The 17,228-nt window shown below is 46.2% G+C and overlaps 2 protein-coding genes across 5 annotated transcripts in view; one reads left to right on the forward strand and one right to left on the reverse strand.

Annotated features, from left to right (window-relative positions):
* The window catches only part of LOC119433205 (MYG1 exonuclease), a 194,220-nt gene that overhangs the window by 130,858 nt on the left and 46,134 nt on the right, over positions 1–17,228 (reverse strand). The window lies entirely within an intron of this gene.
* LOC125941448 (uncharacterized) lies at positions 600–16,238 on the forward strand. Its single transcript, XM_049658670.1, has 2 exons — positions 600–1,697; positions 15,003–16,238. The coding sequence occupies exon 1, from the start codon at positions 737–739 to the stop codon at positions 1,556–1,558; it is 822 nt and encodes a 273-aa protein (XP_049514627.1). The 5' UTR covers positions 600–736; the 3' UTR covers positions 1,559–1,697; positions 15,003–16,238.

The raw sequence follows: 17,228 nt of genomic DNA on the forward strand, positions 1-17,228 counted from the left end.
GACAAAGCTTTGCCACAGAAGCCGTATCTCGTCGTGGCGTCCTATTTTATCTCTATCAACATGTTTTTCTATCGATGTTCTCTGAAACTATTTACCTATCACGTCCCCCCTCCCCCCCCCCCCGGGCTAATTACGGGTATTTACAGGTAATTAGGCCAAGGGCGTAATTAGCGCCAATGTATTCTGAAACTAATCACATTGCACCATCTCCGGGATCGGCCCACCTGGCCTTTTGGTAAAAAAAAAGAACGATAGGCGTGTCAGCTAAAGTGGATGCGAAGGAAGACAACGTCGATGCACGTGCACGCGAGAAAAAAAAATGCTATGAAGAAACACGACATGAATAACAGAAATAGAGCGACCGAAAAAAAAAAAAGTGTAAGGTGAGTCAATGGCACGAAGCAGATAACGCGAAAAAATCATGCGATCGTACAGCTTTGCATCATCAGCGCCGCTTTTTGTTGATTTCCTAGCCTCCGAGACCCTGCCAGCACTACCGGATCTCTGAGGCCGTGGTGATTTATTATTGTCGGGCTACTGCCAGAGGAAGTGCTGGCGCCAGCGCCATTGCCAGCGCGGCCTGGTGACGTCATCAACGAGGCAGAAGTCTCCGCTGCTTGCTTCGAACGCATGCTAGCGCTGCTGACGGGCTCGAGACTATTCCACTATTCTAAATCCGACTGCCTAGTGTGGTGGACGCCTGTAGCATTGCTTGAAGGGCATCGTTTCATCGGCCATGCCTGCGAGTAAACGTCGCAAAAGGTATCGAAACCTTCCGTACGGGCGAAGATTTTCGAGACGTTTTTGTTTAGAAGATTGGGAGCGGTCCCTTTACCTGTACGCTAACCCAGACGGGTGCCCGTACGACAACTCGGATTACGAGCGAGCGCTGGAAGAGCGCGAGCTTCTCGAGTACGTCGACTCTGTCGGACCGAAACGGGCCAACGGCGCGTGGTTGCTGAAGCTCAAGACGACCGAGGCCAAGGAAACCGTGGCGAACATTGGGGCCCTGCTCGTGAAAGGACTGTACTGCGCTATCGTCGATCCCTGCCAGGAGGAGACGTGCCTAAAAGTGCACGGTGTTCCGTTCCACGTGTCCAACGAAACTCTGCGGAAAACGTTTCGGCGTTTCGGCGCCGTTAAAGAAGTGATTCGCGAGGCGTGTCCCGTGAAAGGGCTCGAAGATGTCGAATACACCACCCGGCACATTAGCATGCGCCTCAAGCCGACGGTCAAGAAGAAAGACGTGCCACTTTGGCGGAACATTGGCGACGTGGCGGTTCAAGTTTTTGTCCCAGGGCGAATGCCAGTATGCCTAACGTGCGGTGGGCCTGGTCATCGACGCCTGCTGTGCCCATTGGAGCGATCATTCAGAGGCGGCAGAAAACGACCGTATGACGACAATGCAGTCTCGACTGACGAAAAAAGTGGTAACCTTGACAACGTCAGCAGGAGTGATGACTATGTTACCTCGCAGAACGTGGAAACAGTGTTGGAAAATTTCTGTCATCTCAGAATTTCTGACGGTGGAATTGGAGCGACGCCTTCGCAGCCTTGAACATCAAGTAGGCATTGACGACGCTGGAGCAACGGGTACGACATCGCCAATTCGTTTGGAACATTCCGTTCGGAATAACCTAAATGGACGTTGGGGAACTTGGCAGCAGACGAAGCAGTTTCTGCTGCCACACATTCAGGTCCCGAAATAAGTTTGTCGTGGTTGTTTGTATATTTCGTTGTTGACAGCGAGCGTCGGACAGATAAGATGGCGAGGTTTTTCGTCGACAATTTCGAAGTTCGAAGTTCGCGTCAGATACAGATACCGAAAGCGAGAGGCGGTAGCTACTTACTGTCTTTTCCAGTAGCGTTGATCAGCGCGTTTGATTTGTTTGGTTCGAGGCCTTGAATGGGAATTCATGCGTGGGTGCCAACAATAAATGTTGTGGTGCTTTGAATGCATGGTCAACAGTTTAATATGTAGAGGGTTAATGGTGATTTTATCACCGGAAAGGTTTGTGTCCCGTGCACCTTGTTGTACGGCAAATTGTTGAGCATGTTATCTTTCTTCGCAACGTCTGTTCCTTAGCTGTGCACTTTCATTCAGGTCGTATAAATTGAAGGGAGGTTCGACTTTGATGCGATCTCGAGAAGTGCGATAAGTTTTGGGTGTTATATGAAGCGTATTCTTGAAGTATAGCAGACAGGGCAGCGAGGAAAAAAAAAAACACGGAGGAAAGAAAACGTGAACAGAACGGGCACAGTTTTTCTTTTTTCGAACTCGATTTCACTAATCCAGAACAGGCGCGACATAAATATACATCTGTCTGGCATGCGACACCCAAATGTCGACTAAGGTTGAAGAAAAACGTCATCACAGCTATCGATATGCCATATCTTAAACCCCGTTGTCAGTACTCACTGTCACACCCCGAGCACGTGTCCTCTGTCCGTGTTTTCTTTTTTTTTCGCGCTGCCCTGTCTCGACCAACTAGTCGAAGCGAAAGTTTTCTTGTTTTATTTTGCGTGTTTCATAATAACTAGGTTTGCACTGGCAATTGCTTTTCCAGTGTGATCAGACGCAGCATTGCATCATATTTAATGTCCCCAATTTCAGTACATATAAATACATATGCCACGTACATCGACCTTGTCATCTTTCTCGTCGGCTTTGGGTTGCGCGTCTTTTTCTTTTTGACCATAATTTACTTGCCATCACAAGCGTTGGTAAACACGCGGGCGCACTTAGAAGCGCTGCGTGGGCGCTTCCGTCCAATCACCGCTTTCCTGTATTTTTGTTTCTTTCACGCGATAAGTCGGAAAGGTTACCATGAACCCACAGCGGAAACAGAAGAGACAAATAAGAAGCCCTGCTTTGGCATCGCTCCTGTTAGACAGGATGTACGCGACCCCAGCTGAGTGAAATCGAAGAGTTTACGGAAAATCAGAAAATGTAAGCATTGCAAGGATTTTTTTTTAAAGCTGCACACCACCACCTCCGAAAATTACCCCCTGAATAAGGAGCCGAATGGGCTCCGAAACGTCGGGCTAATAAATTCCCGTACTTGGTTGGAGTCTCTCTCAAATCCTAAACACTTTCTATCAGCATTCGTGTTAGTTCCTTCTCAGAAATTTGTTCCGGAATATATTTCTATAGGGCTTCGCACTAATTTAGCCTGCTATTCAGGTGCCAAGAAAATGAGTCCCAGGGTCGATTTATTTATAGCCAATTTATAATTTATATATTGTATTTATATATTTATAGTATTTTTCTCTACTTGCATATTTTGTTCCGCTCTTAGAACAACTTTCCCGCCAGAAGCTTCTGTTGCATATGTAATTGCATAAGAAATAGGTCATTTCAGCAGCGGCGGCAGCACCCTGCAATACCGCTAACTTCTGCACTGTCTTCACGGTGTCGCAGGTCAGTAATTAAGTCCAACATTTTTTGCATAGTGCTGTCGCTGCTTCCGCGGCCGAAAACCTTTTGCTTCTTACAATGTCAACATTGTGTTCAACATGTCATCTGTCTATATTTCACGACTGTGCTGTAGGGTGTAGCGAATGTCGTCGCGTGTATCATTTAGGAAAGTGTGCAGGAATCAGAGAGAGAGAGAGAGAGAGAGAGAGAGAAAAAAACGCTTAACCTTGCACTCGGCCGCGCAACGCTTGAAACAGCTACAGCTGGGCGATCGTAGCCCAGCATTTTCTGGAAGTGCGCTCGAACTCTTCATGTTATTACTCATGAGGATGATAATTTCTTTTCGCGCGTCTCGGACTTACGGCCGTCACTACGCGTTGCATAGCGCAGCTTGCAACACCGACACCGCGTTCGGATGCCGACATCGCGTTCCAGGAGACCCGCTCCGTGAATGCGTCTCTCTCTCGCTCTCATAGCGCGCAAACCCTCTTCTTCACCTCCCAGAGCACGATCGTACGAACGCGCCAGCTGTGGACGAAGACGACGACGCTCGAACGCAATCATATGGTTTGCATGCGTGGCTGTATGGCCTAGTGGTTACGACGCTCGCCTAGGGACCGGGGGGTACGCGGGTTCGAATCCCGCCTCGGCAAGAAAGTTTATTTTCTTTCTTGGTAGTTTCTTGCTACGCACCACAAACTACGGCTGGCTTAAACAGCTTCGCTGTTAAAAATCTTTCGGACGAAAAAAATGCTACACAGAAGGAAACTTCGCGGTGTCCGCCCTGCCGTAGTCCGGGAGCTTCAGTCGAAAGTAACAACCAAGATGATCCAGATATGAAAGCAATTCTTCTTTCCATTAATAACAAGCTTGAAAGCATTCCGATTTTGACAGAAAAGGTTCAAAAGAATGGAGCACAGTCTACAGTTCATGTCAAACAAATTTGACGATGTTGAAAAAACCAATTAATTGCCAGGACAATGACATCAAAGAGCTAAGAAAGAAGGTAGCAGAACTAGAGGATACTCGCGCAACCGCGCAAAGTGATCTTGAGCGACAGACAAGTTAGCTAGAATACAGAAGCAGAAGGCTGAACTTGGAAACTCACGGGGTCCGTGTAGTGCCGTATCAAAACCTGATTGCATCCCTAAACACAGGCGCTGACAAACTTGCTGTTCCCCATGCTGTTGCTGTTCCCCAACTCAGTTCCCCATGTGGTCGAATCGGACGTGGTATTGTTCATAGGCTACCAGAGACAATGCCAGGAATAATTGTTCGCCTTGTTCAGCAACAAACAAGAGATGCGTGGTTAACAAACAAAAGTAACTTGAAACAGTCCGACCCGATTGTTTTCATTCAAGAGAATCTGACGCGGCACTGCCGGGAGCTGCTCCGGGAACCAAAGAAAATGACTAAGGATAAAGGCTACGAATGCGTCTGGTGCAGCCACGGTAAAGTTCTGGTCCGGAAGACAAAAGGAGCACTTGCTGTTCACATTAGGAGCTATGCTGACCTTAACCGACTGTAGACAATTTAATCACCGTTATGTTACTTTGCGAAAATAACTTAGATGACCAATCGCCGTTATTATCTGCTAAATGACCTGAACGGTATCGTATGTCAGCTACCTCCCAATTCGTGTAGATGTGTGCACCTAAATGCGAGGTCGATTAGAAATAAGGTGTCGTGCCTAGAAGAGTTTTTCACTGAATTTTCATTCCAATACTCCGCCATAATGCTGACTGAAACTTGGAGCACTAAAGGATGCGACGTCTTTAGGATGTCCAATTACGGGACATTTTCTTTAAATCGCATGCACGACCGTGGTGGGGGCGTTGCTTTGTTGGTTTGCGAAAACGTTGAATGCCAGCTGTTCGATTACTTTACCCAGACAACCCCTGATTATGAAATGCTTTGTGTACGTGCAAACAATTACGTGTTTTCAGTTTGTTATCGACCACCAAATGGCGATATTGCAACGTTTCTTGGTGTTTATGTTCAATTCCTGTCATTTATGGCAGAGAATAAATATACATTAATTGCTGGGGGAGACTTCAATATTGACGTTAGTTCTACAAGCTCTGTTAGCCGTGACTTTAATGCTATCATATACTGTCTAATGGTTTCATAAACACAATTAACGTACCAACAAGAGTGGCAGTTGAATACGAGTCAGTCCTAGATCTTTTTATTACAAATTTGCGGAGCTATTGACACAAGGTACAGCAAAGCCTCGAATAATTAAGTTTCAGTTAATTACAGATGTGGCGCTCAGTGCATTCGGTAATAGTCTATTGTAGGCCGATTGGAATGATATAAGAAAATCTGTAGACCCAAACAATGCTTACGATAATCTTCTTGCAATTTTCAAGCGATTATATCATTTGAATTTTCCGCTAAAAGATTAAATTGTAAAACACAAAAACCATGGATAACGCCTGAGATGCGTCATCAAATGAAAAAAGAGATAACTTTACCAAAAATTCCTACATACTCGTTTACCGGAAGACTGGCTGGCCAGTGTCATCGCAACAAACTTACTAAACGCTTGCGATCTATTTGAATTGACTATCAATCCACATATCTTGAAGTTCCTGGCAATCGTTCTGACGTATTCTGTGGTTTAGATTAAACACACTCCTTCATCGCTACCACTTTACCGCCCCTGTTTGAAAACTGGAAGTAAAGGGTAAATATATGGATAGATCAGAATTGGCTGACGCATTTAATAATTTTTTCACTGATATGATAACGACCGGAACTCCGGCTGATGCGTGCGAATACGTAATTGTTCACAACGCTCAATCATTGTACTTGCGTCCTGTCCCGCCCACGAAGTCTTAACAATAAAAAGTGTAAAAAATAGCGCCAGTTGTGATATTGACGGAATTAAAATACGTCCTGTCAAAGGCGTGTCTGATGTTATCGCTCCGATTTTAGCAGATATTTTAACATTTGTTTAACAAACTCTGTCTTTCCTTTACATATGCAAATAGCAAAAGTGACCGTGCTTTATAAAAAAGGTGACCGAAATAACTTTGGCATTTATAAACCAGTGTCTATCTTGCCTGTGTTCTCAAAGGCCTTCGAAAACATTCTGCAGACTCGGTTTTGAAGTTCCATTGATAAATATAATTTATTTACACCTAATCAGTTTGGTTTTCGGAAAAATAAATCAGTTGAACTGGCGCTGCTGGAGCAAAAGAGTATATTCTTAGACAATTTGAAGATAAGGCGCTCGTTCTTGGTATTTTTATTGATTTTTAAAAGGCCTTTGATTTAGTAAACCATAAAATATTGTTAAAGAAATTGCATTACTATAGTATTCGTGGACAAGCCTTAACGCTTATTGACTCTTATTTATAAAACAGGCAGGAGGTCGTTCAGATAAGCGACTCTGTTTCCGGAGTGAAACCTTTACCGTGTGGAGTGCCACAGGGCAGTATTTAGGCACATTATTATTTAACATCTATCTTAATGACCTTGTAAATATTAATTGCGAGGCCAAATACATAATATATGCTGATGATATCAGCTTAGTTTTTTCAGGACATGGTATTCACGAGCTTATAAGAACTCGTAATCACACAATGAAAACGCTAGAGAGATGGTCAGCAGCAAATGCTATGCGTATTAACGAAAATAAAACAAAAGCCGTTATATTCCGACCAAAGAATAAAATTATTCCACCTCATCAAGACATAGTACTGAGTACTCACACTATTGAAATAGTTGACCATTTTAATTTTCTGGGCATATTTTTTTCCGCGAATATGTCCCGCAAAAATTAACTCAGGTGACAGGTGTCATTGGTCGGCTTCGATACTTACTTCCAAAAGGAATCAAGCTGACTTGATTGATGGATGTATTCCATCCCGCCTATCCCCTTTCTTTTACACACACACGCACACACACACACACACTGACTATGGGGAGTCCGAACGCAAGGAGTCATAACTACATGAAATAGCAGCCAAATGACCCGTAACTCAAGACAGCAGGAGGAGAGAAAGAGAGAAGGCAGGGATGCTACCCAGAAATGTGTCTGGTCTTCTACTTTACTCTGGGGGACGGGAAAGAGGGAATATAAAGATGAGATAAAGAGACGGTGGGTGGGAGGCAGGGGTATAATACAATGCGGCCCAAACGCCCAAACCCTGTAGACAACCCCCCGCGCGCGCAGGGGGAGAGTTGGTGGCTGGCGTTAATCTCCCTCACCCATCCTCCGAGACCGTGACAACTTTGCCCAATCTCAGAGGCCGTGGTGATTTATTTTTCTGAGGCAACCGCCAGGGGAAGGGCTGGCGCTAGCGCTGCCTCGTGACGTCACCAACGAGGAGGAAGTCTCCGCTGCCTGTTTCCAACCCATGGTGGCGCTGCAGACGGGCTCGGGACAGGATAATCAGACGGGTACACGGGTACCAAGACGGGTACCAAGTACAGGATAATCGAAACTGTAAATAGACAACCAGGGGTCATCAGAAAGAAAGTGAGAGAAATAGAGACCGTGAATTGGATGCAAAGAATGGAAACGAAAAGGACAATGGAGATTTACAAGAATGAGAAGAAAGAAATTAGAAGGGAAAATCTGTACGATAACACAAAGGGCAGTGCCTTGCTATTTGAGGCTCGAGCCGGTTGCCTAAGGACGAAAACATATCGGAACAAATATTCGGAATTAGATGAGACATGTGTATGCTGCAGTAAAGATCCAGAGACCACTCAGCACATCCTAATGGAATGCGACGGGATCCACCCAGCGAGAACCGTAGGTAACGTGCAACTCCCAGAAGCGCTTGGGTTTAAAGTGGAAGGAAACATAAACAGATCAGCCGTAGAGATCAGCAAGAGACGATTAGAGTACTGGTGGAAAAAAAGTAGGGAAAAGATGGATGCGACCTGATCTCTTAAAATCATAGGCAGCGGTACAAGGTAAATTTTTGAAAAAGAAAAATAATGATAGGTATACAAAAATGCAAGATAAAGAACATGTATAGTATACCTGATTAAACCAAGCAGGCTAGGTGACTATTTGTCGCCGCCCCGTTTCAAAGGGGATGCCAATAAATCATCATCATCATCATCATCATCGGACCGTCAGCTTTCTACATCCAGCCGACCAGTCTACATCCAGCTGAGTGACGAGGCGGACACCTGGAGCAGCGTTCGAAAGGCATCGTACCATCGGCCATGACTCGCAAAAAGTGTAGAGAGCTACCGTACGGGCGAGTAGGTGCAAAGCCTTATCTTAAGGCAGATCCGGAGAGGTGCCTTTATCTGTTTGTTGACCCAGAGGGATGTCCGTACTTCAAGCCAGATTACGAGCGGGCCCTGGAAGAACGCGGGCTTCTCGACTACGTCGACTCTGTCGGACCGAATCAAGCCCACGGCGCGCGGCTGTTGAGGCTGAAGACGGCCGAGGCCAAGCAATACGTGGCGAACCTTCGGGCACTGCTTGTCAAAGGACTGTACTGCGCTATCGTTGATCCCTGCCTGCCCGTGGCGTGCGTGAAAGTGCACGGTGTGCCGTTCCACGTGTCGAAAAAAACTGTGCGAAAAATATTTCTACCTTTTGGTGCGGTTCCAGAAGTGATTCGCGAGATGTGTCCCGTGAAAGAGCTCGAAGATGTCGAATCCACAACCTGTCACGTCAGCATTTACCTGGAGGATGAGAAGAAACACTTGCCACTCCGGCGGTACATCGGCGACACGGAGGTTCATATGTTTGTCCCAGGGAGAAAGCCAATATGCCTAAAGTGCGGCGGGCCACAGCATTCACGACGTGAGGTCTGCCCGGTGATGCCATTATTCAGAAGCAGCGAACGACGACCGACTGACAACGTTACCTCGGAGATCGACGAAGCAGTGTTGGCAAATTTCCTCCGACTCGGAATTTCTCACGGTGGAAGTGGAGCAACGCCTTCGCAGCCTTCAACATCGAGTTGGCATTGATGACGCTGGAGCAACGCGTACGACGTCGTCGCTTTCGCTGTCAAAGTAAACGTCGGTTCGCGATGTGGTGCGATGGTGGTCGTGCCGTTTGTGCCAAGTTGCTACACCAAATCATTGTCCATACCGAAATGTGGCCTGCACTTTACTGAAGGGTGACCGTCTTGAACATTCCTTGTAGAATACTCGAAGTGGGCGCCGGGGAACTTGGCAGCAGACGAAGCAGTGTCTGCTGCCACACAATCAGTTCACGAAATGAGTTTGTCGTGGTTATGTGTGGATTTTGTGGTCGACAGCGAGCCACGGACAGATAGGATGGTGAGGTCTCTCATTGATTAGTTTGATGTTCGCGTCAGAGACACATGCTGGGAGGGAGAGGTGGTACTTGCTTACGGTATGTACTAGTAGTCTTGATCAGTGCTTTGTTAGCTTTATTTTTCTGGGGCGGGGGGGGGGGGGGGGTCGTGGCCTTGAATTGGGGCTCAGGTGTGCGTGCGTGCCAACAATGGTGAGCAATTTAAATTGTAATTGACTTGCGATGTTTACTGGTGATTTTATCACCGGAAAGGGTTGCGTCCCGTGCGTCTAGATGTGCGGCAAATTGTTGAGCATGTTCTCTTTCTTCAAAAGGTCTGGTCCTTATCTGTGCACTTTCATTCAAGTCGTATTAACTGAAGGGAGGTTGGAATTTGATGCCGTCTCGAGAAGTGCAATAAGGTTTGTGTGTTATATTAAGTGTTTTGTTCTTGAAGTGTATAACAGACAAGGCAGCGCGAAAAAACGCGGGCGATGGGATACGTAAACAGAACGGGCGCAGTTTACTTTCGCAACTGGATCTGAGAAATGCAGGACAGGCGCGATATAAATATACGTATGTCTGTCATGTTGAACTCAAAATGGCGGCACCCATGAAGCGACATCTGACCACGCCTAGGGATATCTTTAAACGTTAATAACTTATTTAATCTGCGAGATTCAAGGAAAATGACTATCAGACAAGATAGTCTGACGTTCGGAAAATAAAGTGACTAAATTTGACCGCTGAATGAGGCTTAGTGCTGAAGATTCATTTAGATTTCGATTTTTACTGTACACAAATCCCCACTGTGATTCTGCCTTATGGCCGCTTTCAATCGCAAAAATATTAATACCTACTGCATTGGGCCTGAAAATATGGGTATCGTTCGAATGTACGTTGTCTGAGGAATACGGTGATACTATACTTATGTGCTAATAACGTTTATAATGGCAGATGATAACAGATTTTGAGCGGGGTTATTCACTCAATGAAAATGGCCTCCTTTGTTTACATTCGTGGGGTTGCTTTTTCTTCCATCGTACCGATTATTCGATGCTCCTTACTGCGAACTATTGATTGCTGTAGTTCTTGGGATTCTACTTTGACAGTTATTACCGATGTGAGCCGATTTTGTATGCGCTTCTTGTCTGTTTATGTGGGAATGAGGTGCAATATAAATCGATAATAACTTTCGATCTAGGTGGGCTATCGAGATGATTTTTGTTGTGCCGTGATCGCTATGTTCTTATAGACGGTTTTAGTGTTTACAAATAAACCTCGCTTGCCGCTGATTGGTTGCATGCGCGACGTGAGGCCGGCGTGTCGATGTTTGCACTGCTTGGTGGAATCGGTGATGAGCTGATTCTACATCGTGAATATTGTCGAGATGACGAGCGACTACTTTAAGGCGCTTAGCACCGAAGCAATAGAGCGGTATCGCCAAAAGCTGGTGTTTAGAGGCGGAGAGCTGCCCGATCCGCTGGACGATGATGTCGTGCGATTTTCGTTTTCCTCGGGCTCCAAACACCTTCCCTCAGTTACAACACCGGCGCAACAAGCGGAGCATATTAGTGAGGACATGCAATGAGCGCAGACTGTTGTCTTCAAGGCACGTAATGGGACTGCCGAAAACTTGAAAAAAAAAATTAATGGCATTTACTTTTTTCTGGGGTTTTACGTGCCAAACCCAGTTATGATTATGAGGCTCGCGGTAGTGGAGGGTTCCGGATTAATTTTGACCACCTGGGGTTTTTTTATGTGCACTACAACACAACCAAACGGGCGTTTTTGCATTTCGCAATGGCACATTTATTGCTGCAAGATGGAGGATGAAGTGGTAAGCTGTGCATGTGTACATGCACATATTTTCTGCGTCATATGCCTTGTTTCTGCTTTTGAATATGCATTCACAAATAACTGTACATTCTCAAAAGTCATTTAGTGCAAGACACCAAGGTTAGTAACGTGCCTTGGATGAAGTGAGCACAGCAAATCTGGGAGCTGCCAGTTGTCCCGGCGCAACGCTGCTATTCAGGCGTTTCTCCTGTCAGCCTCGATAGGGAACCTAAACGTTCGCACTTTCGAAAAGGGTTGGTTCCTGAGCGAAGGCTGCACCCTGGCACGGCACAACACAAACCCATCCTTGACCGTTTCACAGGTGATATGTACGATGCGGAATGCATTTTCAAGCCAACAACAACAGCCAGCATATACACCGTTGAGGAGTGAACGTAATGAAAACAGTCGATGCTCCAGAGAGCTACTCGCCGTCACGCAACACACTGAATGCCACAAGTGGCACTTGTATCGATATACCCGAAAAATAACACAGAATATGCACAGGACGAGCGCGCGAGCGAACAAATATCAGCAAAAACGAGCCAAAGGAACCGCTACCGCAAGTTTCCTAAGGGCGTCGGATGCCGGTGCACAGCGTTGCCAGAGAGCGGTGGGCGCTGGTTGAAACCGTCTTGTGCAAAAACTCAAGAGTTCACATAAATGAAGAAGCCATTTTAAGCGACTAACTTGAGAATAACGCACGAGGACGCAAGATCGAATCCTGGCCGCATTTCGATGGAGGCGATATGCAAAAAAAAAAAAAAAAAAAAAAAAAAAAAAAAAAAAAAAAAAAAACGCCCGTGTGGTTGCGTTGTAGTGCCCGTTAAAGAACCCCAGGTGGTCAAAATTAACCCGGAGCCCTCCACTACGGCGTGCCTCATAATTCAGAATTGGTTTTGGTGCGTAAAAGCCCAAAAATACGACGCGTTGCTGTTTGGATTGGATTTATTGGCCTCACCCTTTGTAACGAGTGGGCATCGCCGTTAAAAAGTAGCGATGCCCTGGCCTTAGTATAGGTAACAAATATAAGCTACATGCACACATACGCAGAGTCACAAATGCATTCACACACACTATCAATATCAAGCACACGCCAAGTTTGGCCGTTAATGTGCGCGCACTATGGCCCACCACTCCCTAAGCCGACTCTTGGTTGTGGCCACTTGGTTGACTTGGTCACCGCGAGATGGAACGCGGGGGGAGAAGCCGAGCAAGGAGAGTATTCAGTTATTTGTACATGAGGAATGTTGACTCAAAATGGAGGAAGGGGACCAGAAACCTTTCCCGTGTGGAGTGCCACAGGGCAGTATTCTAGGCACACTATTATTTAACATCTATCTTAATGACCTTGTAAATATTAATTGCGAGGCCAAATACATAATATATGGTGATGATATCAGCTCAGTTTTTTCAGGAGATGGTATTCACGAGCTTATAAGAACTTGTAATCACACAATGAAAACGCTAGAGAGATGGTCAGCAAGAAATGCTATGCGTAATAACGAAAATAAAACAAAAGCTGTTATATTCCGCCCAAACAATAAAATTATTCCACATCATCAAGACATAGTACTGAGTACTCACACTATTAAATAGTTGACCACTTTAGATTTCTGGGTATATTTTTTTCCCGCAAATATGAGCTGGGATTGCCACGTAAGACATGTACTGCAAAAATTAGCTCAAGTGACAGGTGTCATTGGTCGGCTTCGATACTTACTTCCAAAAGGAATCAAGCTAACTTGATTCTTGGATGTATTCCATCCCGCCTATCAATTTTCTTTTACACACACACACACACACACACACACACACACACACACACACACACACACACACACACACACACACACACACACACACACACACACACACACACACACACACACACACACACACACACACACACACACACACACACACACTGGCTATGGGGAGTCCGAACGCAAGGAGTCATAACTACATGAAATAGCAGCCAAATGACCTGTCACTTAAGACAGGAGGAGGAGAGAAAGAGAGAAGGCAGGGATGCTACCCAGAAATGTGTCTGGTCTTCTACTTTACTCTGGGGTACGGGAAAGAGGGAATATAAAGATGAGATAAAGAGATGGTGGGCGGGAGGCAGGGGTATAATACAATGCGGCCCAAACGCCCAAACCCTGTAGACAACCTCGCGCGCGCGCAGGGGGTGAGTTGGTGGCTGGCGTTAATCTCCCTCACCCATCCTCCGAGACCGTGACAACTTTGCCCAATCTCAGAGGCCGTGGTGATTTATTTTTCTGAGGCAACCGCCAGGGGAAGGGCTGGCGCTAGCGCTGCCTCGTGACGTCACCAACGAGGAGGAAGTCTCCGCTGCCTGTTTCCAACCCATGGTGGCGCTGCAGACGGGCTCGCGACCGTCAGCTTTCTACATCCAGCCGACCATTCTACATCCAGCTGAGTGACGAGGTGGACGCCTGGAGCAGCGCTCGAAAGGCATCGTACCATCGGCCATGACTCGCAAAAAGTGTAGAGAGCTACCGTACGGGCGAGTAGGTGCAAAGCCTTATCTTAAGGCAGATCCGGAGAGGTGCCTTTATCTGTTTGTTGACCCAGAGGGATGTCCGTACTTCAAGCCAGATTACGAGCGGGCCCTGGAAGAACGCGGGCTTCTCGACTACGTCGACTCTGTCGGACCGAATCAAGCCCACGGCGCGCGGCTGTTGAGGCTGAAGACGGCCGAGGCCAAGCAATACGTGGCGAACCTTCGGGCACTGCTTGTCAAAGGACTGTACTGCGCTATCGTTGATCCCTGCCTGCCCGTGGCGTGCGTGAAAGTGCACGGTGTGCCGTTTCACGTGTCGAAAAAAACTGTGCGAAAAATATTTCTACCTTTTGGTGCGGTTCCAGAAGTGATTCGCGAGATGTGTCCCGTGAAAGAGCTCGAAGATGTCGAATCCACAACCTGTCACGTCAGCATTTACCTGGAGGATGAGAAGAAACACTTGCCACTCCGGCGGTACATCGGCGACACGGAGGTTCATATGTTTGTCCCAGGGAGAAAGCCAATATGCCTAAAGTGCGGCGGGCCACAGCATTCACGACGTGAGGTCTGCCCGGTGATGCCATTATTCAGAAGCAGCGAACGACGACCGACTGACAACGTTACCTCGGAGATCGACGAAGCAGTGTTGGCAAATTTCCTCCGACTCGGAATTTCTCACGGTGGAAGTGGAGCAACGCCTTCGCAGCCTTCAACATCGAGTTGGCATTGACGACGCTGGAGCAACGCGTACGACGTCGTCGCTTTCGCTGTCAAAGTAAACGTCGGTTCGCGATGTGGTGCGATGGTGGTCGTGCCGTTTGTGCCAAGTTGCTACACCAAATCATTGTCCATACCGAGATGTGGCCTGCACCTTACTGAAGGGTGACCGTCTTGAACATTCCTTGTAGAATACTCGAAGTGGACGCCGGGGAACTTGGCAGCAGACGAAGCAGTGTCTGCTGCCACACAATCAGTTCACGAAATGAGTTTGTCGTGGTTATGTGTGGATTTTGTGGTCGACAGCGAGCCACGGACAGATAAGATGGTGAGGTCTCTCATTGATTAGTTCGATGTTCGCGTCAGAGACACATGCTGGGAGGGAGAGGTGGTACTTGCTTACGGTATGTACTAGTAGTCTTGATCAGTGCTTTGTTAGCTTTATTTTTCTGGGGCGGGGTGGTTCGTGGCCTTGAATTGGGGCTCATGTGTGCGTGCGTGCCAACAATGGTCAGCAATTTAAATTGTAATTGACTTGCGATGTTTACTGGTGATTTTATCACCGGAAAGGGTTGCGTCCCGTGCGTCTAGATGTGCGGCAAATTGTTGAGCATGTTCTCTTTCTTCAAAAGGTCTGGTCCTTATCTGTGCACTTTCATTCAAGTCGTATTAACTGAAGGGAGGTTGGAATTTGATGCCGTCTCGAGAAGTGCAATAAGGTTTGTGTGTTATATTAAGTGTTTTGTTCTTGAAGTGTATAACAGACAGGGCAGCGCGAAAAAACGCGGGCGATGGGATACGTAAACAGAACGGGCGCAGTTTTCTTTCCCAACTAGATCTGAGAAATGCAGGACAGGCGCGATATAAATATACGTATGTCTGTCATGTTGAACTCAAAATGGCGGCACCCATGAAGCGACATCTGACCACGCCTAGGGATAACTTTAAACGTTAATAACTTATTTAATCTGCGAGATTCAAGGAAAATGACTATAAGACAAGATAGTCTGACGTTCGGAAAATAAAGTGACTAAATTTGACCGCTGAATGAGGCTTAGTGCTGAAGATTAATTTAGATTTCGATTTTTACTGTAAACAAATCCCCAATGTGATTCTGCCTTATGGCCGCTTTCAATCGCAAAAATATTAATACCTACTGCATTTGGCCTGAAAATATGGGTATCGTTCGAATGTACGTTGTCTGAGGAATACGGTGATACTATACTTATATGCTAATAACGTTTATAATGGCAGATGATAACAGATTTTGAGCGGGGTTATTCACTCAATGAGAATGGCCTCCTTTGTTTACATTCGTGGGGTTGCTTTTTCTTCGATCGTACCGATTATTCGATGCTCCTTACTGCAAACTATTGATTGCTGTAGTTCCTGGGATTCTACTTTGATAGTTATTACCGATGTGAGCGGATTTTGTATGCGCTTCTTGTCTGTTTATATGGGAATGAGGTGCAAAATAAATCGATAATAACTTTCGATCTAGGTGGGCTATCGAGATGATTTTTGTTGTGCCGTGATCGCTATGTTCTTATAGACGGTTTTAGTGTTTACAAATAAACCTCGCTTGCCGCTGATTGGTTGCATGCGCGACGTGAGGGCAGCGTGTCGATGTTTGCACTGCTTGGTGGAATCTGTGATGAGCTGATTCTACATCGTGAATATTGTCGAGATGACGAGCGACTACTTTAAGGCGCTCAGCACCGAAGCAATAGATCGGTATCGCCAAAAGCTGATGTTTAGAGGCGGAAAGCTGCCCGATCCGCTGGACGATGATGTCGTGCGATTTTCGTTTTCCTCGGGCTCCAAACACCTTCCCTCAGTTACAACCCTGGAGCAACAAGCGGAGCATATTAGTGAGGACATGCAATAAACGCAGACTGTTGTCTTCAAGGCACGTAATGGGACTGCCGAAAACTTGAAAAAAAATTTTTTTTCTTTTTTCTGGGGTTTTATGTGCCAAACCTAGTTATGATTATGAGGTTCGTCGTAGTGGAGGGTTCCGGATTAATTTTAACCACCTGGGGTTCTTTAACGTGCACTACAACACAACCACACGGGCGTTTTTGCATTTCGCAATGGCACATTTATTGCTGCAAGATGGAGGATGAAGTGGTAAGCTGTGCATGTGTACATGCACATATTTTCTGCGTCATATGCCTTGTTTCTGCTTTTCAATATGCATTCACAAATAACTGTACATTCTCAAAAGTCATTTAGTGCAAGACACCAAGGTCGACTGAAATGGGACTAACTTAAATGCTCACGAATTTACCACACTTCTAACAAAATGAAACCTGTAGTGTTGGGCACGAGATTGCAATCCATAATTGGCCTCCGTTAATTCGTAAATGCTTTTAGAATGTGGCCGAACCTTCCTATGTGCATGCACGGAAATCGCTAGCTTTTCTACGATTCTGCTCCGCAATACCGATACGAATGCTCACATGCCGCCGCGGTGGCTCGGC

This window comes from Dermacentor silvarum, chromosome 11 (assembly GCF_013339745.2).
Source record: "Dermacentor silvarum isolate Dsil-2018 chromosome 11, BIME_Dsil_1.4, whole genome shotgun sequence".
In the NCBI taxonomy this organism is placed as follows: Eukaryota; Metazoa; Arthropoda; class Arachnida; order Ixodida; family Ixodidae; genus Dermacentor; species Dermacentor silvarum.

Coding starts and splice junctions, on each gene's coding strand:
- LOC125941448 (XM_049658670.1), top strand. CDS start 737: ATGCCTGCGAGTAAACGTCGCAAAAGGTATCGAAACCTTCCGTACGGG.